Consider the following 26,803-nt stretch of genomic DNA (forward strand, 5'->3'; position numbering starts at 1 on the left):
ACACGTTAGTTACACTCAGGTGTACTTATGTATCATGGGCTAGACCTTGGTTTAGCCCTTATCATTCCGGCTAGATCTAGATGCAGCCGATCACATATGGTTACACCTAGTTGTAGCCTGCTTATCCTAGGCTGGACCTAGTCTATCCATTTAAAAATTACGTTAAATAATTAAAGATACATTTTATTATAATTAGAAAAGTAAGTCATAACGACCTGATTTTTACAGTAATTTGATAAGTGATACAAAGAACAACTTACAAGTGATACAAGAAGTTTAATTGGTTATTGTTCGTTATTATTATATTTGAGTAATGAGATGACATGATCTCTGAGTCTGCCAGTTACATGCTAGCTTACTGGTTTGCTCATAAGAATTTTATATTTTTATGGAAACTCAGCTAGAATGGATAATAACAATGTAAAGGTAAAGTGAAATTAATAATAATGTGTTACCTCAGACGGCAGTCTAGGCCGGAGGTCCAGCTCGACCTCCTGGAAGCCCGGCATGTGTTCGGCGTTCAGTGTCACCGGCAGACTGATGCACTCCTGTGACCCCCTCTCCCCTATCGACCCCAACTCCTCGGCGCTCCCGTACTCCCCAACCCTCGGCTGCGCATCTTCATACGTGTCCAAAGCCTCCCTCAATTCAGGGTCCTCCAAAACAGCATTGTTATTCCCCAAATCTTTCTTCTTCGGCTTGTGCAACTTCTCTTTTGACCCAAAAATCTTCAAGGACTTATCTCTAGCTGGGGCTACTTTGTGATGCTTCGAGTCGAGGCTGGATACGGAAGGAGCGCCTTTCAGGGTCGATTCCTGCTTCCCCTGGCTCGGGCCTCTACGGAACAACGACTTGAACTTCATCATCTTGAAGTTTTATAGCATGTTCGTGTAGCACTGGTCGATTGAGTTCGTTAGCATAGTCCGTCACTGCGCTCCGTACGCGATCGGAATTGGGTAGTCACATTATTGTATTGTCTGCTGAAGAAACGCATTGTTCTATAACGGGTCGTTTTATCGCGCTTGTGACGTCATGAGGGCGAGACAGAAGGGACACATTTAGATCTATCTATAACATATTTTTCTCGTGGATTAAATTTGCAAGTATTAGTACACACGTGAATATAGTAGAATTGTGGAATTTGGTATGTTTAGTTTCAAAGGCTATTGTGATAAAATAGCTCAGATAATTATAAAAGCAATTAAGATAGCTAAAGATTATGTCATCGATAGTGAAGTAACACAAAAATGTTTCATTTACTACGTTGATAGATACAAGGTAACTAAGTACTTATACCCATATTTTACGAATATAAAAAGTATTAGCTGTAGAACCTTAATACAAATAATTCTATTTTTTATCGATAATTTTATTTGTTGTTTTAGGTACTTACTAACTAATAAGTACCTTGTGAAGCTTGTAAGAGAAGTCAAAAGAGTGGATTTTCCATTATTGACAGTCAATTAGCATCACAATGATTATATTCCATTGAATATTCGAATATTTTGAATAGAAGTCTCATCATAAAAGTGAGAAATGAATGAAAGACTGAGGAATGGCGGATAAACTTAAAAAACAGGTTTGGTGCTGCGCGGTCTAGCTTGGAATTGTGATTGCTTACCCGTTCGATTAAAGGCAATTAGACTGACACAAAACAATATTTGAAAAGTTCTTTTTTTATATAACTGTAGTGGTAAATTGGCAATTGGAGAGATGAATATGTGCTGGGAAAACAATGAGCAAAGACCCGTTTGGTAAGAAGTGACGCGGAATAGATAATTCTAGTACCTAAGTAGGTATCTAATATTACTAAAATATTGTCCATTCTTTCGGCCATAGGCGATGAGTCATGGAAATAAATTTATAAAAACATACGTTTAAAAAACATCATAGAGTTACTTACGGCTTTCACAGAAAATTACAATGAAAAAAATTCAATCGAAATGCATCGCCATCAATCGATCGAACTTTTTTGATCATTCGGATATAAGTAGGTACTTTAAACCATCAAATCTATGGAGAAAATTGTTGAAATGAATGATAGATAGATTGCATGAAAACAAATTCCATAAGCTCACATGTAAAACCTACGCAATCATTCTAGATATTATTTATTTAATTAACAGCGTGCGCTAATGATCTGTTCGATCTGAAATAATGACTTAAGTAGTGCGGATTACGGATGTTTGTGGAGCTGAGTCAGCCTGCTAATAAGAGCATGGCATGGCAATACTAATTTGTGATTTTGAAAACTATACCCAACGTCATTTCTTCATAGGTTTCGAAAACATTATTGCAGATTTCATCAAAGAAAATACAGTGAAATTTTCTGAGTAGCTCAGCTCAATAAACCCGATGTCTAATCCATATTTTAATTCAGTAGTGGTTAAAAATCCTCCTAACTTCACAGAAAGTGATGATAACGTTATTTTTGGTTGACTTATTGTAGGACCCTACCTATCTATAAGCATAAAAATGTGGCATAATGATTGCATAACGTTCTTATGCATAACGGTTTACGCATAACTATTTGAAGCATAACTACTTAACCTAAAAATTAATTATGCCACTTTACCGGTACATGCCAAAAATCAATTAAGTATGACTTAGACCTATTATGCCAAAACTAGTATATGCCAAAGAACAATACAACAAAATAAATTATATGAAAAAAGTGACTACATTACAATGTGCAACAACAACGTTACCGATTTGATTACCTGAATCACATCCAGCAAGAATGCATAGCCAAGTATCTACCTACTGTATTGCTAGATAAGTATGTTCTGTGCTGTGCAGTTCTAATTTGTATGTAGATCGTGTTGTATGCAAAACGTGGCTACTGCACCGTGCAGTGGATTAATCTAGCACCCGAAGATTGGGTTTCACCAACATGGGGTGTCTACTAAGTGTATTTAAATAAATGACGAGGACGATTCCAGTTTTCTTTCCATTACAATTCGAGTTCTCACATTTCAAGTGAATATGGTATGGTCACGTTATGAGAAGGGAGGATAACGTAAGAAAGATTTTAAATTTTAAGATTTTAAATTGAATGGGAAAAGAAGTAGGGGCAGGCCGAAGAAGAGGTGGATTGAATGCATTAGGCAGGATATGGCTAAAAGGGAATAACAGATCGGTTATTATCAGACAGGGAAAAGTGAAGGAGATTGGCGTGCTGTACCGACCACACATAAAATGGGATAAGGGTAGGCTGATGATGTTAGAATATGCATAACATGCTGATTCCACACTAATGGTATAGAACGCCGACGCGAAAGCATGAGCGTTGCGTAGTTCGTACGAGTGCTTTTATTAACCGCAATTAAAAACCAACAATGTATTCCGAATCCGTTAAAATTCGACGAACTTTTCCGCTAAAATGTGGAGCCAATAATTTTTACCTAAGTATTATAATATTTCGTAAAAACGCGATAGATGCATACTTATTTGTAGATGTTTACTAAAATTATTAATGTAACATTTCGAAGAAGTAGTGGACAATTTAGACACTAGATTCTTTACGTTCTCAGACCGGTCGTCGGCACTGGTCGGTAAAGCGAATGCAATATAATTGCTATGCATAAACTTTTATTGATTTGCCACACACAGCTACAACCCATCACTCATCCATCATAGACCTAACCACGACCAAAGTACATATAGAAGTAGGCAGTTTGGCAAGACCAAAAACTTTTCAGAGCGTCCAGTTTCAGCCTTTGGTGAGCGTGCTTACTATATTGCCGCTCGATAGTCAACCATCGATAGCATTTCGATATCGATGCTATTGATAGTTTGAGATAATACTATCGATAGTTTTCTAGTCTGACGCAATGCTCCTTTTAGGATCTTGTCAATGACATGGATTTTTTTTTCAATAAAGCAAACAAATTACTATTGAAAAAGAACAATACTAATGATTATTATAAGTATTGTTCTTTTTCAATAGTAATGCTCCAAAATAGCTATCGGTACTATCGGTATTATGGCCCTTTTCGATTGCAAATATCGATTGTTAAACTGTCGATAGTTCGGCGACAGTAAACCTGCTGAGTGTTGAGTCTACTAGCGCTAGTAGGCGATAGTCCTTAAATTATATCAGATGGATTTAAACTTGAAAAAATATATCATCACCTAACCTGAAAATGAAACCTAACCTTCAACACTTTTGAAGTCGCTCGACGAGACATAAAATAAAGATGATTTTTTATAACAGTATTGGTGCGACCGTGAAAGTGTTAAGCTGAAGTCCAATAAAGTCCGGACCGTGCCCAATACATGGCCACCCTAATGCAAACGAGTCTCCCCTTATTTAACATTTTTACCTAGCCGGCCATTGTCTCGAGCAATGGCGTTTTATTCTATTAGCACACCTTCGTGGGGTTGTTTTTATTCATATTTTTGTGCCGAAAATAGGGATATAATGACATGGATTATTTTTCAATAAAGCAAACTTTATTTTCATCTTTTAAATTTATTGATTTTTATACTTTAAAGTACATTTTAACCCTAAGCTACCTAAAGATAAATACAGTTGACTATTGTAAAATATATGCCGTCTGTGGGTATTCAGTCATCACAATAGTTGAAGGTCTTAAAGATTTACATATCGCCTATATATTAATGCCTACTAAAATTACACGCAACTTAACTAAGTCTGAGTTACCATTTGTATATGTGTACTTATGTAAATAAAAAGAAAAAAGCACATTACCCACTCCAGCACACACAAAAAGAGCACACTGAGCACAATCGTTCAAAACAGAACTTCATTTTTTTTAATTCACTCAACAGCCGTCACACCCAACGCACTAGTATCAATTAGGGCTCCGAGGGGCTCCGGGGGGCTCCGTTATTGAACACAATCACGCACATGTCCTCACATGGTAATGTACTTACTCATTTGTATGCTAGGTAACGCCGGGCGGAAAGACTAGTTTTAGCGGTGTCGGACGGATGGGCAGGGCACTGGACTTGATACCGCTTATGTTTCTAACCATTGGTATTTGTAATATTGTATTTCGAAACTTTGAGTAGGTAGTTCTTGAAAGTTTTTGAACAATATTCAAATGCAGTCTACAAATTTTCACTCGATTAAAATTTAATCATGATAATCGAGCGTCACTTCTAAATAGCAATCAAGACTATTACTATAGATTTGTAGTTATGTTAGTTATGCCACACATTATATTATACTTAGGTAGGTATGTCTCGATGAATTATACAGTTTTAAGACTTGGGACAGCTCAGGAATCAGCGGATTTGAGCGCCTGGGGTCAGCTTTCTAAATCAATCAAGACGTCAAATACGTATCTACAATCGATGTAGCTACGAAATCTGCGACTTTCTATCGATTGTAGAGATTAAAAGTGATATATCGATAAAATTGGAAGGTCGTAGTGGTTTAATCATATCGTACCGTACCGATGTCATTAATTTGGTGTTGTTAGATTTTTTCTATTACTACATATTTTGTGGATGCATTCGTTTTAGGTAGATATCTTAAAACTTATTAATTAGAATTGTACTCAAGGGCGTCGATTGTTCCAACGGTAAGTCATAATCGTGGTTTTTCAATAGTAGGTAGGTAGTTTATTTTCATACAGGTTGGTAGTAGTTCCACTATACAAGACAATAACTGTGATAAACACTATTATCTAAACAACATGGTGACACGTTTGACGACCCTTGGCAATCGGGAAATGATGTGCAAAGGAAACAATAACGCGAGACTTGCTCATGCTCCTCAAAAATCGAACGAAATAATTATATTCCAATTTTGACATTTGAAATATGGGTGGGTGTGATTGCGTGTGGTAGGTTATTCTCAGAATGTACACAATCTGTGCAGCATCGCGACCTCGCGGCGGCCACGGCTGGCCGTTCACCCCGCGATCGCGCGGAACCGGCCTATTCTGCTGACTGAACCAATCGAATGATAAATTGTTAATGTCATTTTTATTGGTACCGGCCTCAGATTAGATTTATTTTTCTGTAATCCAATACGGCCAGTATTCGGTCGACTCACGACTTTAATTTTATTTTGATAAATAATTGAAATAATTTCCGAATAGGTACTTCAAAAGTTTCCCACTCCTTTTTTTTTTTTGCTTTGCTTGCCTATGACAGCTGATAAGTAGCCACGTGGTCATTGTGTGTCACTTCTCTCTCACACAAGTTAAGGATCACCAAACTATTAGATATTTATGGGACATTTTTGATTATCAATTATTCATATTCTAATGACGTCACCCTAAATTACTTTTTTAATATATTCGACGTTTTTAAAGTATTGAGAAGTACCTAATATTTTTGACTGAAACTACGAGAATCATCAATCTCCGTTCTTTGTTTCACTGACAATTTCTAATATCATTCGGATCGTATCAATTTTACGAAATTTATGATTAAATTTCCTGTTAACTTTGATGATAGGTCATTACAAAACATTCTCAGTCAGTATGTTAGCGTGTCGAGCTTACCTTCCAGCTCGTTATTTGCACTTTCTCTGTCAGACCGTTGATATAAAATACAAAAGAAACGTGTTTTTTCCATTATTTGATATCAATGATGGTCGTTTATTTACGATGTTTACCGTTGAGTCTTTAACGAAAACATCGCTTTATTAATTAAAAAATCTATAAAAATTTAAGTGATCTCTAGGTAACTACTTATCTAGGAAAAAAGGGTCCCAGATTTACAAAAAATAGAGAATGTAGAAAAATCTATAAAATACGAATTTTATACGACTATAACGAAGCTATATTAAATTTTTGGTAATGTTAATTAGCATAATAACCTAGTTCGATAAAGCGAATGTATAATACTGAGATAAATTGATCATAAATACATCTATATTTATTATTAACTCGTGTACTAAAAAAAATATTTAACACTGTAAACTGACATAGTAAGATCAAATAATAACAAATAGATAAACAGAATTATGATCAAGAATTAATGAATTACCTTATCGATACTATATCAGTATTGTCCCCCTTGTCGGATATTATGCAAGTTGAGCAACCGTCTAGTAACGTGCTAATGGTGCATGCAATATTACAATCTTATATTGCATATTTCATAATGCACTTTGAATGAGTTCGTATTATATGTTAATCACTGGTTAGCTTATTGCTTACATGTTATCTCATAATAAAAACATATCTATTTATTTGAATGCATTTAGTGATTTTATCGTATATGTCAGGGAAAGTAAAAAAAAATCAATTGGCGAAGTATTTGTCAGAAGGATGATCATTTATAACTTGAAAATACGACACAAATTATTTCAGGCTTACAGTTTTTCTTTTAGTTAGTGATCTCCATTTCAAAATATTTGATTATCATACGCGTTATCTAGTGGATAATTCATGTAAGTAGCAATGTTGTTTTCTTCAGATCCCCTGTTGAAACGCAAGCTGAGAGATGCAAGCAGACATACCATTAGTGTGGGTGCGGTGTGCAGTGATACGTCACGGCGACGACAACAGTACAATTTATTACCGCGATATTGTCCTACCACCAATACTCATAAATGATAAGTAGGTACTTATTTACACGATGCAACTGTTAATGGCATTTACTCTTGTCACGTTTCTCGGCATCACAGAAGCCATTGAACTAAATGATGTATTTTGCTTCATGTTAGTTTACTAAACTCTTCCCATCTTCAACGTATTTGGATAGAAATAGTTAAATAAGTAACGAAAAAGCTTCCGATTTTTTAAATTTGAAAATAAATGAATTGGTCTGCCTCATGGACGGATTTGTTTTAAGAATATAACTCAATATTGCCAATATGATTATTCATACATATGACGAACACCAGTCTGCGTCAGCCATGGGTCTGTAAACAAGCAGTGGCGCCCAAATCAGGGTTGCCGACTAATACCAAAATTGTCTTGAATAAGAGTAGTTGTTTTTTCACGTCATCCTTTTGCACTACAAGCACTATCCCACCCATTACAAGGTTCGTAGTTCTCTGTAGTTATTTTTTCTCTTATTAATTATTCCCTGAAACATATTGAGGTAACTTTCTGTTCGAGATTCTAGGTGTGTAATGATTTTCTTTAATCGTCTAGTTCATAACAGTCTGTATCTTTCAAAGGGACAAGTGAAGACATAATACACCTTGCGTATTACTGTGATAACTATACCCTTTAAGAGTTATAGCATTTTGCTGCTAATATTATTGGTGCAAGTTATGTTAACTAGCCCTGGCATGATATAGCCAACAAGCAATATTCGATAACAGATATTTACACAACTGTTTCCAAGGCAAACGCTTATTTTACAATAACAAGGTGATGCAGACGTTTTCATTTTAGCTGAAAGTTAAAGTTTAAAATATTTGATGGTGTTAGCTCTCTGTTATCATTGTTGAATTTGCATCTATGAAGAATTTCCTTCACTTCCAATCGTGAGCTACTAAACCTAACCAATGTTCCCAACATTAATAATTTTGGAAACATTGGCTTTCTGGAGCGTTTGCTACACATGAATTACTTGATGATGAGACATAACATGACTCCAATTTAATCGCTAGGGACTGCCTTATTACTTTTGTAATAATATTTACATTAATTTGGAATCAATTTTTTTGTATAGCGTTTGCTACACATGAATATACTTGATGATGAGACATAAGATGACTCCAATTTAATCGCTAGAGAATGCCTCATTACTTTTGTAATAATATTGATTATATTACTTCGGAACCAATTGTTTTGTATTGCGTTTGCTACGTATACATACATCAAACGTGAGATCCAAGGTTTTTTCTTTGTTACACGTCTTTCTCAAGGCATTTCTATATTCGGTACCAAAAGATAACCTTGCTTATCTTGTTTTAGTTACGAGGAAATGCGCTTTCAATTCACTTCCAATATCTATAACTAGTAAATATATTCTGATGCTTAAATTTCAATTTATATATCCTTTTAAATAATCAATAACCAACGACTCTTTAATTTAATTTCCGTTTCCTTCCTAATACATCGTTTCTTCCAACGCCAAATTGACCAAATAAATGTAACATGGCAAAATGTGATGTAGATTTAAGTAACATCAAATATTAGTATTTTCTTCTATACATTTATATTTTAGAGTAATACGAAAAGTAATTTCTCAGACTTAATTTACAAGTTTGCTGTAAATCTACTTCCTTGTAACTCAATAATTTAAATAAAGGTTCTCACAGTAATATCATTGTTAAGATAAGAATCCAAGGTTTCTAATGTGTTCATTACAGCGAAACGTCCTTATTCCCACCTATTGTAATTGCGCATATAAAATTATTAACTCTGGTCACTGATGCGAAAGCCGAGAAAGGTCTGCTTAATCAATCATAAATGATTAGATAAGACTGTTTCTTAAATAAATTGATAAGTTTGGTTCTTTGATACGGTATTTTTATCTCATAATACGCGTAATGAAAACATGATCATTATTAAGACTTATTTTCCTGATGCTGGTTTATTTATAAATATTGTTGATTACAGTTGTCCTTTTTTCTCTTTCATTATCACGTGATACTATAGTCATGTTTCTAGGAATCGTTTCGTATTTCTCTCTACAAAGCTATACGTCTAACTTTTCCAAATATCCTCTGCAATTCTGTTCTGTAGTCCCATTTTATTTTGCATATTAAGGTTTTAAAGACAGAAATTATGCCTTCAGAGTACGTCTATTCTGTCTAATGTCAATGCAGACGATGTATTTAAGCATTAAGTGATTATAGATAGCTAACCATCTTAGTTTTTATGAGTAGTATTGACAATATTCATACTTTAGGTATTTACATTTCATTTATGTAGTGTGGATATAATACATCTTCTTAATTTCTCTTTTTCAATGCCAATTCTTCAGTCAAAATTATTATATTAGTTATTATTGTGTCATTGTAACGCTCATTCAATCTGCGTTTATTATTCTTCTAACTAATCATTACTATGATTTATATCAAAATTATTGATACTATAGTGGGAACTACAGTTCCACTCTATCAAACATTTTGATATAAAGATTGGCTGATTCGCTTTCTTTTTTATGACCTTTTCAAATTTCCAGTTACGTTCAAAGTATTAAAGAAGTAACAAAATCCAATCGACGACCAGCCGGATGAAGAAATACGGGTCAAAAGGCGCAGTCAGTATAAGCAGTAATCAAAATAATTGTTTTTAAATTGAACCTTGCAGCATTGTGGGTAGTAACTACGTTGGAAAACAGTTGCACAACGACACATTATCGGAGGGTAAATAATGGCATTTTCAATGCCAAAGTTATTGTTGCTTGGGTTTGTTTTATGTGTTATGTCCAATGATCTTTGATTACTGGAGGAATCTCAAATGAAAAAGTGATGTCCTAAAAAAATCCATAATTTAAAAAACATGGTGAATATGTGAGTTAACGTCAGTACTTTTAGGTATATTATTTAATTTCATTTATAACAACAAAAACTATGTAAGTAGGTATATAGTTTTGTAACTTGATGCTAGAGTTGTTAAACTATACTAATAATTTACTAATAATTTTAGACAGCGAGACATTTGGTCACCCTCCTAGTTATTTAGTTTTCCTATTATCTACGATTAAAATAAGCCTTTCAACCAAAATCTATTAGCAGATTGCAGGTACCTAAGTAGATACACGACATCTGATCAAGTAAAAGTTGATCAGTTAGTATATCTTCTATATCAGTTTAATAGTGTACAACCATGCATACTGTGCAATACTGTGCATAGGTACCAGTAATTGCTTACATTGGCAAAATCTCAACACTCGTCAAAATAGAAAGCATGTTTTAAGATTCTAAACCGAAGACTAAATCATGTATTCTCCGAACAATACGTGTAATTTGAACACTTTCACATCTCGTGTTTCAAATAGTCCAGAATGTCGCTCTCTCGCCCGCACTTAGTAAATAAGAACAATAATTGTCTTAGGTTAACACATCTGGCATAGCGGGAGCTATGTAAAGGCACGTTCAACCGATCACAACCACCCGATTCCGACCACCACAATAACACTCGTCACAAAAATGCACAATAATAACACACCATCATAAAAATGGTGACAAAGTTCGTTTCGTTTTACATAAAGTTCGAAAAAAAAGAAAGTAAAGCACTAGCCGGGCCGACAGGACGTTCGCGGCCAAAGGTACCAAACAAACTTGTCTGTTGCGTCGCCGACTTGCCATTCTCAACTTGAATGAACGAGACAGAGAATGCCTTATTCATTCGTTTTTAAAACGACATCGAATGAAAGAGATATGACCCAACTAAACGCAGCCAATTTAAAACCAGTCACGCTGATTTAGACGGGTAATATGATGACGAAAATATCCCACGTGAACGAAAAGAATGTCTTAATATGAATGACGGTGTGGAGGAAGGAGACAGAAGTGACGAGTACAAAAAACATTCGATCGTCAAGTGTGCTAATATACTCAACGCGTGTTTGAAATTGAACTTTAAGTTCTAGGCGCTTAAGGCGAACTTATGTAAATAATAATGTGAGGAGTAAACTTTTTTAATCACTTGAATGTTTGGCGCCAACTTTAAAAACACAATCGACCAGTGCGGTACGTTTCCAAGAAACTTTAAAATGTAAATATACAAAGGGTTTACGACTTACCTCACTGGAGTTGGCGGAGCCGGTCTTTTAAAGGTTTTAATATCATTTGCATTGGTCCAAACATCATTATTGTTGATATTCTTGGTCAATTTAACGTTTTTATCACCCACTTTCGGTTTCAAAGATGGCGGCAGTAGGCTGTCTGCTGGATTGAGTATGTGGGACTTTTTCACTATCTGTATTACAGATTTCTGAGTTTTCAAGTCATGTTTGCTTATTTCCGTAGTAACAGAGCCCCCTGGGTCTGGTGACGCTGACTTGATTCTCTCAGGACGTTTAGGGTCAAGAGCAAGTTTCGTAGGTCGTCTGACCGGTGGCTTCGCAAGATCTGTCCGTTTTAGTTTAACCTTAGTATTAGATTCTTGCGGGGCTGAAAATAAATTATAGATGCACTGAAGATGTTTGATTGTTTTTAAATTACGTTACCTAACTAGGAGATACGTATTATTTTTTACAATTTTGACATAGTCGTAATAGCATACCTGTCCGTGGCCTATTTCTAGTGATAGGTTTAGTCTCCGCGCTGCCTATTTTGATAGATTCTTCGACGTAATCAATAGATGAGGCGGTAGGAACCGCCTTGCTTCGGGAACTAAAGGTAGCTTTGAAGAAATTTGCTGAAAAACCCTTGTTTCGTACTGTTGGGGTGCTAGGTTGTCTAAAACAAAGAAAAAAATAACTTCAATAAAAAAAAACAAAAGAAAGTTCCAGGGGACACCCGGGTTTGAACCGGGGACCTCTCGATCTGCAGTCGAATGCTCTACCACTGAGCTATATCCCCGTTGGGCGAAACGGCGAAAATAGCATTTATATTCTAGAGATAAACGCCATCTACAATAAACAGGGTAAATTGCCACTATTTCCTAATAGATGGCGTTAGGGTCGTGAAATGTAACAACCAAAATAAAGGTTTTTCATTTAGTTTTCACAAAATATCGTATTTTCGCTTAAATATTATGCGAAAATAAATGTTTTATGATATAGTTTACTTACTGTAGCTTAATATTCGAAGGCACCAGTGGCGCCTTCTGCTGCATAACCTCCTCGATCTGCAACAAAAGGGGAATCGTTATAGATAATCTAGCAAAATTAATGGATGTACTTTTGAAATAATTTAAATAATGTATCTTATTAAAAATAAAGCGTAAAAAACTTTTCACGCTTATTGCGATGATTGGATTATTAATCCAAACAAACTAAGTGACTTCAATGTAGATGCATAAGAGTAGTATGTATAAGCTTGAAATTGTGCAGCACATGCGCGGGCAATATTTTAATTAGATATCTGTGTTTGCCCCTAGCTATTGCTACCTATCTACAGACAACAAATATACCAAGTTATTAGTTCCAAAAAATCCTTTGTTAATTATTAATTATACAAATTGATACATTGATATGTATTTATTGATAAAGTTTAAAGCTTCGTGTATAGTACACGATAGATTCTATGAGATCAAGGGTTGATGTAAGCAATACTTACGATACCAATCATTTCACCAAATCACAATCAGAATCACCACAACCTAGGTATCACTTCGAAACAAGAACAGACACTTAACAAGCAATGAATGCACTGTCTTATCACTCATCAAGTGCTGCGTCTATTATATTATCATAATTGATTACGATAAAAGTAGATACCTACGTCGCAAATGGTGTAGGTTTATTTCATAATTTTCATTTTTTAGACAAGATTGACTCACCATCACAAAATTTGTGTTATGACTACAGAGAAGACTGGAAAACAATGTATATAGATGCAACGTTTGATGATTTTTGTCGAATTAGGTATTACTATTAATGTGCTGAAAATAATATTTGAGGACTTATAGATTTGCGGTTCGAAAAGGCGGCCCTCCGCATTGACGTATTCCCATTGTGCGCTTTGGTGTCCAGTTTCCATCATCTATCGGAAGCTATTCAATTAATGTTCTGTTCTTATTTAATAATCGTGATAAATAAATCACCCTGACTTAATGTGTTACTAAAAAAACTTTAAAATATGTTTTTGCAGGCTGTTCCCTCGCCCGCATTCCGCATCCATTATTTCCTGGGCTTATAAGTGCACAGACTATATAATATTCCGAATCTCATCAAAATTGGCCCAGCGACTGAGCATGAAAAGCGAGACAGACTTCCCAGGCAATTATAATATTAGTACTGAAGTATTGATTCACCACTACAAACTGGTACTCCCGCCTCCGACGTACTCCAGTCCACATCATGAAGATTTCCCAGTTGTCTTGTCTATAAAATATCTATTATCCACAGTACAATATTGTTTAATAACAAATAAAAACTATTCGTCGATAATGTAAGTGAGGGCCCTTCTAAATCAATGGTAAACATGAGTCACGCACTTTGACAAGACGTCATGATCTGTTTATCGCGTAATATAAACTTTTCGAATGTCGCGTATTAAAGATTTGACACAACTAGTTAACAAACTGTAACTGGTTAGTAAGTTGCCGAAGTGGAAGGCGATTTAGGTTTAAAGCATTTAAATCCACGATTAACAGAATCTCGATCAGAACCTATTCTTTATAAAACAGTCTTATGAAAAATCATGCTTATGGTGAAAATCGTATTAAAATCCATCCGGCAGTTTTTGAACAGTGGGACTTTTAAAATATGTGAGGGTAATAATTTTATATCACACACCATATCGACGACCGACTTCGCATATTCTAATGAGATATGTGATGTATGATGACTACAAGAAGAAACTCACTGACCTTATGACACCTGTACCGTATGACACCCATCGCGAATCGAGACTTGTGTGTGTGTCTGGCACAGCCGATCTCAGATACACTGCCTGAGGCTCAGACGGAGCCTGTGATTGTGGTGACTGGTCCCACCTTCAGTATTTTTTTAACAACATGAAATCTTCATGACACAAGAGGCAGAGTGGTCGCCCTAATTATAAAGGCTTTTATTTTTGCATATAAATAGACCCCGCACTTGAAAAATATACCCGCAGATGGCACTACAGTATCTGACTACAACAACGTGATCGATCTAAATGTTTATGATGTTTATGAACCAATCTTTACGATACGAATCGAACTACATTTTTTAACATTGCAATACATACATACCAAATAGAATTATTTGGTGTAAAATTTAGTTCGTTACAAATCCGTATTCTTCACTTTCTAGACAGACTGTACACAATATAAGATAACCTATCGATCGCAGAGAATCGAGACACAATGCATAAAAATTGTTATCGGTAGTCGACTACCGATGTAGTTCATTAGATAGTATAATGATCGCACATTCCTATGAATTAGCCCACAAATTTTAGGACGCCCACGCCGCACCCTTTATCAAGAAATTATAACAAAAACGATTTCATTCAGTCATTGATCCAATATGAAATCATTTAATGAATATTCAGTTGGTAGTATGACGCAGCCTAAAAAATATTTGTCTTATTTAAAACCGTATTTTATTACTTCCAAAACACAACGTGTATTGATGTCTGTCGATGGTGCATTATCGTTAATTTGGTTATTGTGCAATCGTAGTAATATTGTAAAGGACAGTAGAGCGGTGCTAACTCAAGATTATTATAACAATCAAGTTTACAAGTTTACACACATAAATACCAGATTGGAGGAGACTGAAGCCTGTAGACGTAAGGGCCTGTGGCACAAATCGTCCATTAAACTATATAACTAGAGAAAAAGTAGAAAAGCGGACCCTGGGCTCCATCTCTCTATGGCAGGAGTAATACGAGATACCGCCCCGAGTGAGATAAGAGAGAAGTAAAATTGATGAGTTCAGATCCACAAAATGAAATAACATCCGCCTTTATTGTTCAATTGTTTGTGTGATTTTCATGATTTGTGTCTGATCTGAAACCCTAGCAGTGAGCATCTCAGCAAAGGCTATGTGACGTCATTGATAAAGAATTCGGGCCTCTTGCCCATGGGATGTTTCCAGTGCCATCCGCAGTGTTATCATTATCACGTATTGATAAGATAAAATCTAGGTAGTACAAGGTTACAAGCCTCATCTAAATTGACACCTGTAATACATTACACATGTCAGTTTTTTATTTGAATAATAAGTAGATAATATAATTACTGTTATCTAAAACTTTTCTACTTGTAGCAAGTATGTAATTGACGACCTCAGCAGATTATATAATACTTCCATTAGAGGTTCAGGTTTCATTGATCTTTTTCAGGTTGACATGGGTAAACTAGATCGTGGATTTTGTATATTTATCTAAGTAATCATGGAGATCTATTGAATTAAGTTAGTGCCTAACCCATAATACAAGTCACTAAGTTCTCGAACTTACTTTAGGTTAAATACCTAACCAACGTATTACTTCCAAAGATATTTCTTTGTTTATTATGTATTTACTTTGAGAGATATGGAATTCCAGAATGTTGTAATAATCAAAGTTATCGCTTTAATCGATAAACTTATACATCGTGAACCTAAACCTAAGTAAATACGACTAAAAAAACCAATAAAATTACTTTAGATTCAAAACAATCTGCCTGTGTCCCTATACAAAATAGATAGACACCTAGGCTAGGTTACTAAAAGTATTGTCTAATCTGTGGCTACCGATGCCGGACAAAAACTTAATACCTAAACCCCCAACGTTTGGATGGATCTGTACTTTTGTTGCGGACACAGCGAAACAAATCCAAATACTTTAAAGTTCGGGACTATAAAGTTCTACCTTCTCTTCTGAAACAAGTCAATACTTTTATTGTTATTAATTATAAGTTTTGGAGGGAAAAATCTGGTCCCGAACGCCCTCGAAACTAATAGGAATAAATTATATGCAGGAACGCTGGCAGTCTAGTATGATAGAATAGTTCGGATTTGATATTACTTAGATATGATACTACGATATATACTACGATAGACCAATAAAAAATATTTGTACATATCGCGGAAGATATAAAATACTTACTTATTAATAATAATGCATCCTTTTACTTACGGAAAAATAATTAAATAAAGGCCTTCATGTTAAACTTGAAGTTATTTATACTTTATAAAAAAATTTTAGAAGTTTAGGAAGCATTTGAATACCTATTTGTACGCTTATGACTTAGGAAACGAAAAATGCACATTTTAAAAACCCGGACCTATCCCGGACGCCCGCGTAGTTAGGACAAATCCGGGGAAACCCACGGACAGATTGGAGCCTAGACATGGTTAATTATTTCTCCCTTCTCTGCAAAATTCATGGCTATAGGTACGTATACAATGTGGCAAATGGAATATCGTAAATGACGCAAGTGCTATTCTGTAAACAAATTAAACAAGTTGCCAATAATGTTGAACCAAATCGGGAGATGTTAATGAAGCACTCGAATATAAATCTTGAATTTTATTTTTATCTCTAAATCCTACGCAGGAAATTGTAAAAGGGTCTACCTTGTAATATGACACATTAAGTCTACATGATCAAATTAAAAGTCACAAAATAAGAACACATCAATTTTAAGTTTTACTTGAAACTCGAAAATGAATCAATCAATTTTATCACAGACGATGTTATGTTAGGTAGGGATGTAGAATAGGTATACCTATTTTTTTTATAACAAAATAATATATCTTTCTTAAATTTTAGAGTAACATTGGTCACACATAAAGTCTACTCGTAATCTTCGACCAATATAATAAATACGTGCGTGAAACATAGCTTGAAAGCTATCTCAAACTAAATTTTGTATGCATTGGATGTAGCTACCAGACAGTTGCAAAACTTATTAATATCTGCAAACCGGGTTTGCGGGGTAGTTCACCTGTCGTATTGATTAATGATATGGCTGCCATGTGGCACTATATTTACATATTTTGACTTGCCAATTTATAGCCTGCAGCTATTTGTTAGGATGCTTTTTCGGTCTTTCCACTTAATATCTTGCTCATTTTTAGGGTTCAGTATTGTTGTAGACTGTTGTACTGTACTGACCGAGTTATGTAAAAGCTAAAGTTAATATAAACTATTCTTGTCATTTTTATTACAAAATTCTAAGATAAGAAGTGACATCCAGCAATTTTTTTAAGTCGAGTCAAGAGGAATAGAGATAAGCAGATCAGTATACTTGTATTTTTTTTTAATTCAATATGTAAGAACTACGGTCTTGTCGGTGGAGTTGTTTACATCTTTCTCTATCTTCAGCCATCGTTTTGTACAACCTGTACCTCCCTGTACAACACCAATATTACTCTCTCCTTTATTTAGTAGATATCAGTGCAATTTGTCCATGGTTATGAAAAAAATAACTACTTAAATAGGTTTTTCCTGTATTTGATTTAGGTCAAAAGAAGGAGGGGCGACGCAGACTATTTTTAAATGAAAGGTTATATCTCTCTAGTAGCTGGGTTTCTGTACAACTGTGCTGTAAAAACTGCGATTAAACTGGACGTCACATATTTACACTTATTTGATAAAATAAGGATTGAGGGCCTTTCGTAAAACAACGTAACTCACTTATTTGGTTTTTACAAAATCTAATTCCAAATTTCACAATTCTTTTGGAATGTTTACTAAATCCCAAGCATAATTTCATAGAATTTCAAGAAGTGGGCCCTCAGACCACACGCACATAATAAATTAGTAAATGCACGGAACACAAATCTTGCGAGTACGACTCGCGTTTATCCCATTTTTTGCAATTCGGTTGCTCCACTATTGTTTGTTATTTATATTTCACACTTGAGCAAGAGGGTTTATAATATACAGCCGTAACTAAAATACATAATAATTAAAGACGAGGTCACGAAAATTTTAATTTGCAACTTATTGTCTACATAATTTTGAAATTCTAATTAGACGCGAAAACAAAAGATAGGAATTTCTGTTTTTACTAATTTAAATTTTATGCGTCGGTGAGGAGACCACACTTATTTGCAAATTGCAACACATTACATATACGTACTTAAATGTTGTTAAATTAGTAATAGTTTTTACCCAAGATGCGGCAATCCTTATGATTGTGGATGAAAATAAATACTTATACATGTTTTTATTATTTTATAAATCCAATCAGCCACAGTCGAGATAAATTTTCTCTCTCGGCAAATAAACCGCGTCCTCTTGACTTGGCACACAAATAGTTATTGCTTGCTCGCTGTAGTCAAATGATTTGTCGCGTCTATCGATCGTAAACCACAATTTGTAACTCTGGTTTCTAAGTAACCAAGGAACTTGAAAAAATACAATTGCACTTCTGGTAATCAAATAATATTAAAATACTAAAAATAAACTAAATAAAACACATAATACTAGTTGCACAGCACATTGAGGGTGAAATCATATTGTTTTTACATAAAATAAGAAATTATAAGACAAAGCCTATGAATTCTCTGTAAGTAAGAGTGTGCACATCACACCCATATGTAGGCAGTGTTGTACGTACATATGAGATTAAATATTAAGATAAAACCATAATAAATCATACTTAGGTGTATTCCTGTACCTTCCTCAAGAATTACCTACATATCTATTGGAGAAATCCGTACAAAAATCCGTCTGGTAGTTTTTAGGTTTATCGCTTTCATACAGACAAGCAGACGCGACAGGAAGACTTATCTCTTTATAAGGATATCCCTATAGACAAGGTAAAGGTCAATACACTTGACGCCATATGAGCAAGCCACGCTGAAGAGACATCTATTAAGACTATGCAAGTACATGAGACAAAACGTATCCAAGTAAACTGGTAAAATAAACATAATATAACCACTAGAGATAACAGGAGAGACAAACCTCCACGGATCGCCACTGAAAGATCTTTAAAAATACAATATTGAATCACTGCTCACAAAAACTAACATCACAAACATTAATGGCTATTTCGATTTGGATCAAATTTAAACTTCAAAATAACCGTTACGATTAGATACGAGACGACCGTGCGTTATCAGAATTACTCACAGACTGAAATAATTTGATAACTGACAACGCACCGAGTTCTGTAAACTTGATATTTTTCTGATAAAGGAATATAGGAATGTAAACAACAAAGAGTATAATATAATCAAATCGCTATTGTAAACAACACAAAACGCCACTTTCCGCGGGAAAACTGTTAGGACTGTATTTTTTTTTAGATTATATTTTTTTGTTTTTTTAATCAGTCAAGTGTTTGTTTATTTTTTTTAAAGTTGCACTGACACCTGGCTGTATCGCGTTTTGACTGGCACTAAACTGCGGCGTGCCTTGCGTTGCGTCAGAGAAGAGCGGTGGGTGTGTAAGCCTGTATACTCGCTTAGATTTCAATGGTATCAATCGGCCTAGACAAGGCCTTTTCACAAAAGCAACAAAGTAGGTCGTATCACATTCATTCCACAAGTACTCTTTCTACCTACCACCTACGTTAGAGTTATATTACTAAATGTCTAAGAAAGATTCAAAAAAAATTTAAAAATATACTGTTAATAATCATCTTAAAGGACATAGACAGCCAAGATTTTTAAAACAAAAGAGCTCGCTCTGAAATCGGTCCACAGATAATATATTTATGATAAACTCATACTCTCATCAGTCAAGAAACAAATGAAGCTATGTTCTGAGAAATTGTAGCGCCTGATTGACAAACAAATTATAGGATTACAACAAGCACTTCAATTATTCTGCCTTCAGCATATTCATTGGAGTTTCCATGTGCAAACGAAGTTCGCCGTAATATCGTTCATTCAGAAACCTTAAAAATGTGAATGAAAACTATCGGCAATATCGGCACCACCTACGATGGCTTGCGCTTGCGACACAGCAGGATAACAATCATGTTGCAATCTTGCAATGCTGCACCGCAGTGTAGCCACACCGCAGCGCACCGCCCACATAGGGTTGCCATCGAAAAGCATGCCAAACATGACCGCCTTTTTTGGGTCATATCGGTCGTATAGGTGTCGTATCAAAAGTTTCATGAGTAGGTATCTCAAACCGATTGTGCTGAAATTTTGTATACACGCTTAATTTGGATGACAATGAATTGTTTTAATAAGCATGACCTGGTGAACTAAAGATCGTCACCAACGAGGGAACTCCTCAACAGTTTACTGCACGAACATGATATTTTGGTCACGTGTTGTGTTCAACAAGATCTCTTCATCGACAATAAAAGCCTGTGGCAAAAACGAATTCTTCAAGAATAGAGCATGTCTTTTTGTAAAAAAGAACATGTTTTATCTAGAACGATAATGACACGAGGCAACCCTGCGCCCACTGAGCCCCGGGGCGGGACGGAATTGGCATGAGCTGCCAATGCCGGTCGCAAGTATTGATTTTGCCCAAAAAAGGAGGAACTATGTCGTCCTCACACCTTGGACACAAGAACTTATTATAGACAAATTACTGAAATTAACACTTTCACCGACGCAGCCTCTTATAGGTGAAGATGACTATTTAAAGCGCAAACGTTTATTTAATGTTGTGTTGAAAAAGGTATTAATTTTAATATTTTCGATCGCTTAGTAACTTCATTGCTTTTTGTTGCTATTTCACGGGAAAACTACAGAACCAATTTTGATGTAATTTGAATTTGCGATCACAGGAGAAAATCGAAAATGATCTGTGAGATAATTCTTAACCCCTCCCGATGGTATCTCTTCTTATTATGTGTTCTCCCTCTCATCCTAGCTTGTTCCTGGCTGCACTTGACAATACAGATTCGGCTGTGGTTTTAAACCGCCGCGTGCCTGACATCTATCCTCCTTAGGAATGCTATTGTTGCGTTTCAGGCAACAAAGTTGTGTCAGGCATTATGTGCTATGCTACTTACTATGCACTTCGAAAGGGAAACTTGGGAGGTACCAGGAGTCAAGTCTCAGTGGCTCAAGCAGCAGCTAGAGCAAGGGGCGCCGTAAGCTCCAAGGGGGGCACTGCTGACCCTGGCCAATGATTACATATAATTTTCAAATGGGTGTTCAGATCTTATGTATGCATCAGGACTTATATACATCTAAACATTCATATTATGTCAAAAAATTTGTACTTGGGTATTTTCTTTCAAACTCAGGGCTAAGTGGGTCAATGTCGTAATTTTGACAACTTGTTGATAAGTCAACAAACTTGAGAACCTATTTCAAATTGAACCCTGTGCGACAGCCTCAAAGTTGAAAGTGATTTCTAAAATCGAGTATCATTACTCATTAGCAAAATGTATCACGTGGGATGTGTTTTTGTTGTGAATGACATTTTGATTTAAATCAACGCTTCAAATAAATGACGTTAAAACACTTTTGTTTTATTATAGTTGTACCTATCAATCAACATTTCAACAGTTCTAATAATAGGAGTAAAATTAAAACTGAATTGAAACTTTGTTTACAAAAATATCACGAAGTAAATTTATTACACGTAATTCGAAATGAAATTCTTGACCTACTACAATATTTTCATTCCAATCATTCCAGACTTCGGCATTCAGAATTCCAGATTTGTATGTTTAAACTTTACATGACTTTCACAATGTGGTTGAGATTTTTTTTTTCATTTATTTTGGCACAAACAGTCATAAGACAAAAAATTGTTATAAAACAGTTTACAATATAATAGACCAAACAGTGCCGACTATGTATATAATAATAATGTTAAAGCGAAAATTACACGTGTTAACAAACATCATAACAACTTAGCTAGAAGCACATCAATAATAAAATTACTTGCTTTAAAAACATTAGCCTTATTTACAAATGGCTGGTGTTGCCAAATAACGATGTGCTTTTTAGAGCATGTAAGATAACGGTAACATGCGGGTTATATTTTTTTTTACAAATTTCCTTTACTCATAAAATAAGAACAATAACATTTAGCAAGGCTTCTGTTGTCAAATTTCAGAAATCTATACTTATTCATTGCTCCAAGTGATTAAATGGTCCGTTACTTTTTTCAAAATCATCACTGAATTTATGACTAAACGTGTCCCGAATTTTCTTTATAAAATATGTCTTCTTTTAATCAACAAATTACTAGTTTACCAAATAATACTATTTTTTTAATAGGTATAACAGTCCCACTGCTAGGCAAATGCTTCCCCACTCTCTTTCCATGCTCTCTGTCTCTGATATTTTCCATCTACTTGTCGAAATCTGTAAGTTCATCCGACCATCTCGTCCTAGGCCTGCCTCGTTTTCTGTGCCCGTCAGTGCGTATGCTACCTGGATACCCACGTGTCCAGGTTACGGGCAAGGTATGCATGTGGCGAACGTGACCCGCGCCCAGTTCCATTTTAGCCTAGCCACCATTTCTCCAACATATTATATGGAACGCAACTGGTACTTATTTCTAACGCGGTCAGTCAGTCTATACTAATTAAGTTTAGGTAAATTCCATAAACGTTAAATATGGATTTGTTATACATGTCACACATGCTTTTTAACTTATTTTTGAAAATAATAATGAGATGTTAAAAAATCTAGAATCGAGCGAGAATTGAACCCACGCCCATGTCTATCCCAGACAGTGCTCTTGACCACTGAACTATCGAGACATTGCCACTTTGGCTGAATTAATTCATCTCTTTACGTCGATGTACAGTATTTTCATTAGAGAGTAGTAGGTAGGTACTCTTCATAAACGTTGTTGTTGTTTGAGAGTCATGTTCGTGTAAGATCATTTAATTAATAATTAATTTTATTAAAATGTTGTACGGATACAAGAATAAAATAACCTGAAATAACTTAAGATATATTTTGCTCCGATATTCCTATAAGAGCGAAGCCTCAGGCTGTCTGTGCCCCAAGTCATTCACTGGCGTCCTATCAGAAATATAGGTACCTACATCGGCGCAGCTTCTAAAATGGATTACAGAGAAAATGACATAATGAATGCTATAAAGTATCAATAATATCGTATCGCTTACTATCACCTCTGAAAGGCGTCGGCGACGCATTCAGGTCAAATTACGTGGGTTTTATTCCGGTATGGGTGAGTATTCTGAGAGAATATAGCTAGATTCGATCGGATCTGATCTAATGGCAACATTCGCTATTGATAAGCTGAAAAAGATATGTTTTGTCGTGAGATATTTTGCTGGTTTACCCGCAATCCGCTCTGAAAGAGTGATTTCATAAAAATTGACATAAAAAGTGCCTAAAATACGTAGGTATTTTGGGCACTTTTCGTGTCATTTCATGGTACCATAGCATGGGTACCATTAAAGCAAATATATGAAACAAATAATATTAACAGGGGAATCATTTTGAAAAACTCGACCGTACAAATTCAAGCCTGAAAACGATAAAAAATGAAAATTGGACGCTTGCGAAAATTAGGCATTAAAAAAAATGTTAGATACATTCATTTTCGTTGTACCTTGTTCGTTAGTTAGTAGTCCTTCGTTGTTGGTTAGGTACCTAACCTACCTATATTAAACATCACATCAACATTTAATAAAATTAACTAAATTATATTATATTGATGAAATTTAAAAAAAAAATATATAAGTATTAAATTATATTTAGTTATCAAAATACCTGTAATAATGAAGGTATGTACAATGAATGTGATAGCCAAGGTATGTCAAAATAAGTACGCTGCAGAATAAGCCCTCTTAAATATTTAGTAGCAGGCTCAGGTTTTGAGGTCTGTATTGACAGTCGTGACGTGAGTCAGGTGTCCTTGCGTACCCACATGCAGTCCTCATCAAGTGTTGTGGGGATAGGTTATTTTGTATATACCCAATTTTAAAAAATGTCCTGTGAATCCAAATTTAACACAATAAAAATAAAACAAAGTCCTCTGACGCCTCTGTCTTTTCCACGGATTTTCATGCAGTTTTCAGCAATAGGATAGGAGATTCCTGAGGAAGATTTACTTATAAATAATTTGTTATGTTTTTTACCCGAGCGAAGCCGAAACGGGCCGCTAGTAAAATATATTTTAGGGAATAAGTTTATTGCGTAAAGTCGACTTAACTTTTTATCATTTATACCTGTACAAATGGGATCAGCGGTGATAACCTAACCTTTTAAAATTTCAAATTCAGTTTAAGGATAGACGAATAGATTTAGAATACAATAATCTATTAATTTATATAATATAATAATCAGTCTTATACTCACCTGTTGACTGAATCATGTTGTTCATGAAACAGTTAGTTTTAATATCAAATTTCCTTTTAATACATTAATTGTAATGCATTAATAGGTACATCAATTATGGGTCACGTATTTTACAAGTGCCTGCAATAAATGATTTATTATTAATTCACACTCACCCATATTTATAGTCATCGTTCCTCTTGTTTTCTACACTTGGTCACCTCACTTTTCACCCATTCAGTCACTTTAATAAATTATACACCATCACAATATCTTTGAAACACAATCACAGCCAATTTCTATTAATTAATAATTCAAGTACAAATTCTAAAGAAAATGAGAAAGCAGAAAATCCATAAAGCAGTGCGCAAAGGCAACTTTTATTCGAAATTCAAAAGAATCGAATCTATTGATCCAATATCTGATCTAAAATGTATTATTTTTCTGTGAAAGTCTGCACGTTTTGTGGAATAGTCTGTGGTTTTAAAATGCTTATAAAACACTCGAACAAACGATTTGCAGAAACCGTGAAGCGCGAGTGTTTCTACTGTGGAGCACAAAGTTTTCTATCGATCAGGGTGGCCATGATTTTAGAACTGATATTAATAACGCACAAAACAAGTATATTTCCTTATTAATGTTATTTTTCGTTTATTCGCCAGTGAGTAACTGGCGAATAACCAAATTAGATATATCTAAGTACTCTTCTCGCCTACTCATCTGACTAACAATATCATAAAAATATTATTCAATCAAATAATCGGTACCTAACTAAGCGAATGTGTAAGCTGGTGAACATTAGGCTCAAGTGGGAATAATAAAATTTAGAGCAATTAAAAATGGGATAACAAATAAATTAAGTACAGTAACATCTTTGGGCATCAGTGCGACGATAACAACCGTGAATTAGCAATTGTCTTGTCCTGTTGAATGTATTTACCTATAGTAGTAATAACATGGTTGGAGACGCAACCGTTTTATTTAACGTACTTATTTCTCATATAATTAACAATGGGAACCTGTCATTCTAGTTTCCTTAAGCAGTTTTTGTGAGGACCTCCAACGATGTATACTTACCGAGTCAAGGTCTATGGGGAAAATGTAGGAACCGTAAGTTAGGCATATCAATTACTTTTTAATAGGAGGCTCTTGAATATAAGAATAACTCATTAAAATTGCATCTCCGCTCCAGGCATAAGGATAGACATAATTTTTTTTTTTTTAATCAGCTATATGTTTCACCTCACGTCTGTGTGTAGAGATACCTAATTAAAATTTCTAAAGAGTGAAACACGAGCAAATATTTTTTGAAACTGAACATAAGAATGAATCATTTAAAACATTTTTTTTTTATTACCACGAGAGCCGAACATACAGCCTAAAAATCTCACAAATCATGGTCACACTGTCTTTAATGAGCGTCAACAAAGAAATCGAGCAGTGAGGTTATGTCGCGTTGAGCTGCACAAAACGACAACACAGGCGACTTTCGCGTAGCTATAATCAGCTGTGGTCGCAACCGCGGAATGCTGTGCAGACGCTTCTTAGGTTACGCTGGACCACAGGTTACATAAACTAGAACCAGTAGCACAATATCACGTCTTCTTTCCCTTACGGGTACTCGTCAGATTTAGCTGGTGGCCCATAGATGGAACTCAGATTCTGAAGTTCAGACAGGTTGCCCAACGCGTACTTAATACTCTTATTTAAATTGAAGTGTGGCTATATATAGATTAATGTTATTACTGTTATTCCTATAGAGTTTGGTATGTACAGAGCTGGGTGTCCAATGAATCTGTGAGTTCGTAGCAGACAGACCGTTTTACTTCGAACTCCGACGTGGCACCACTTTGTTCAACGGTGTTCTTGTCAAACCACAAATGTAAACCCTAAAATAAGTATTTAACTAACAATTGTAATTGTTGTACAATACAATAACCCTAACTTATGTTTATTGCACATACGTTATGTGTCCCTTACCCCTATGAGTAGAATCCCCAAGTTTATGATAATTTCCTTTAATTGACTTTTACAATCTGCGTGGGAAATGTTCTTTTATCTCGCTAACTAAGGATCTCTCTCAGGACAGCTTTGTTCAGGGCGCCTTACAAGTTTTGATCGAGGGCTTATC

General features: G+C 35.1%; 1 protein-coding gene and 1 non-coding gene across 25 annotated transcripts in view; both read right to left on the reverse strand.

The window, feature by feature from the left end:
- Positions 1-26,803, reverse strand: part of spdi (split discs) — a 48,791-nt gene that overhangs the window by 19,806 nt on the left and 2,182 nt on the right. Inside the window, exons 1-5 of one of the 24 annotated variants that reach the window (XR_010370197.1) lie at positions 13,815-13,941; positions 12,631-12,686; positions 12,120-12,295; positions 11,638-12,007; positions 456-837 (exon numbers count right to left, since the gene is read on the reverse strand). Coding sequence is in view for 23 of the 24 variants with exons in the window: in XM_053761605.1 (XP_053617580.1) it covers positions 456-837; positions 11,638-12,007; positions 12,120-12,295; positions 12,631-12,686; positions 13,815-13,862 (1,032 nt within the window). In the remaining variant the exon portion in view is untranslated. Of the gene's footprint in view, positions 1-455; positions 1,069-4,714; positions 4,797-10,763; positions 11,199-11,637; positions 12,008-12,119; positions 12,296-12,630; positions 12,687-13,117; positions 13,220-13,814; positions 13,942-19,393; positions 19,572-24,848; positions 25,000-26,803 lie in introns of those variants that run through there. The other 23 variants (XM_053761608.1, XM_053761609.2, XM_053761610.2 and 20 more) reach the window with 23 other exon arrangements.
- Positions 12,347-12,418, reverse strand: TRNAC-GCA (transfer RNA cysteine (anticodon GCA)). Its single transcript has one exon. It is a non-coding gene; the product is annotated as a tRNA-Cys (tRNA).

Source organism: Plodia interpunctella, chromosome 21, assembly GCF_027563975.2.
Source record: "Plodia interpunctella isolate USDA-ARS_2022_Savannah chromosome 21, ilPloInte3.2, whole genome shotgun sequence".
NCBI classification, from domain to species: domain Eukaryota; kingdom Metazoa; phylum Arthropoda; class Insecta; order Lepidoptera; family Pyralidae; genus Plodia; species Plodia interpunctella.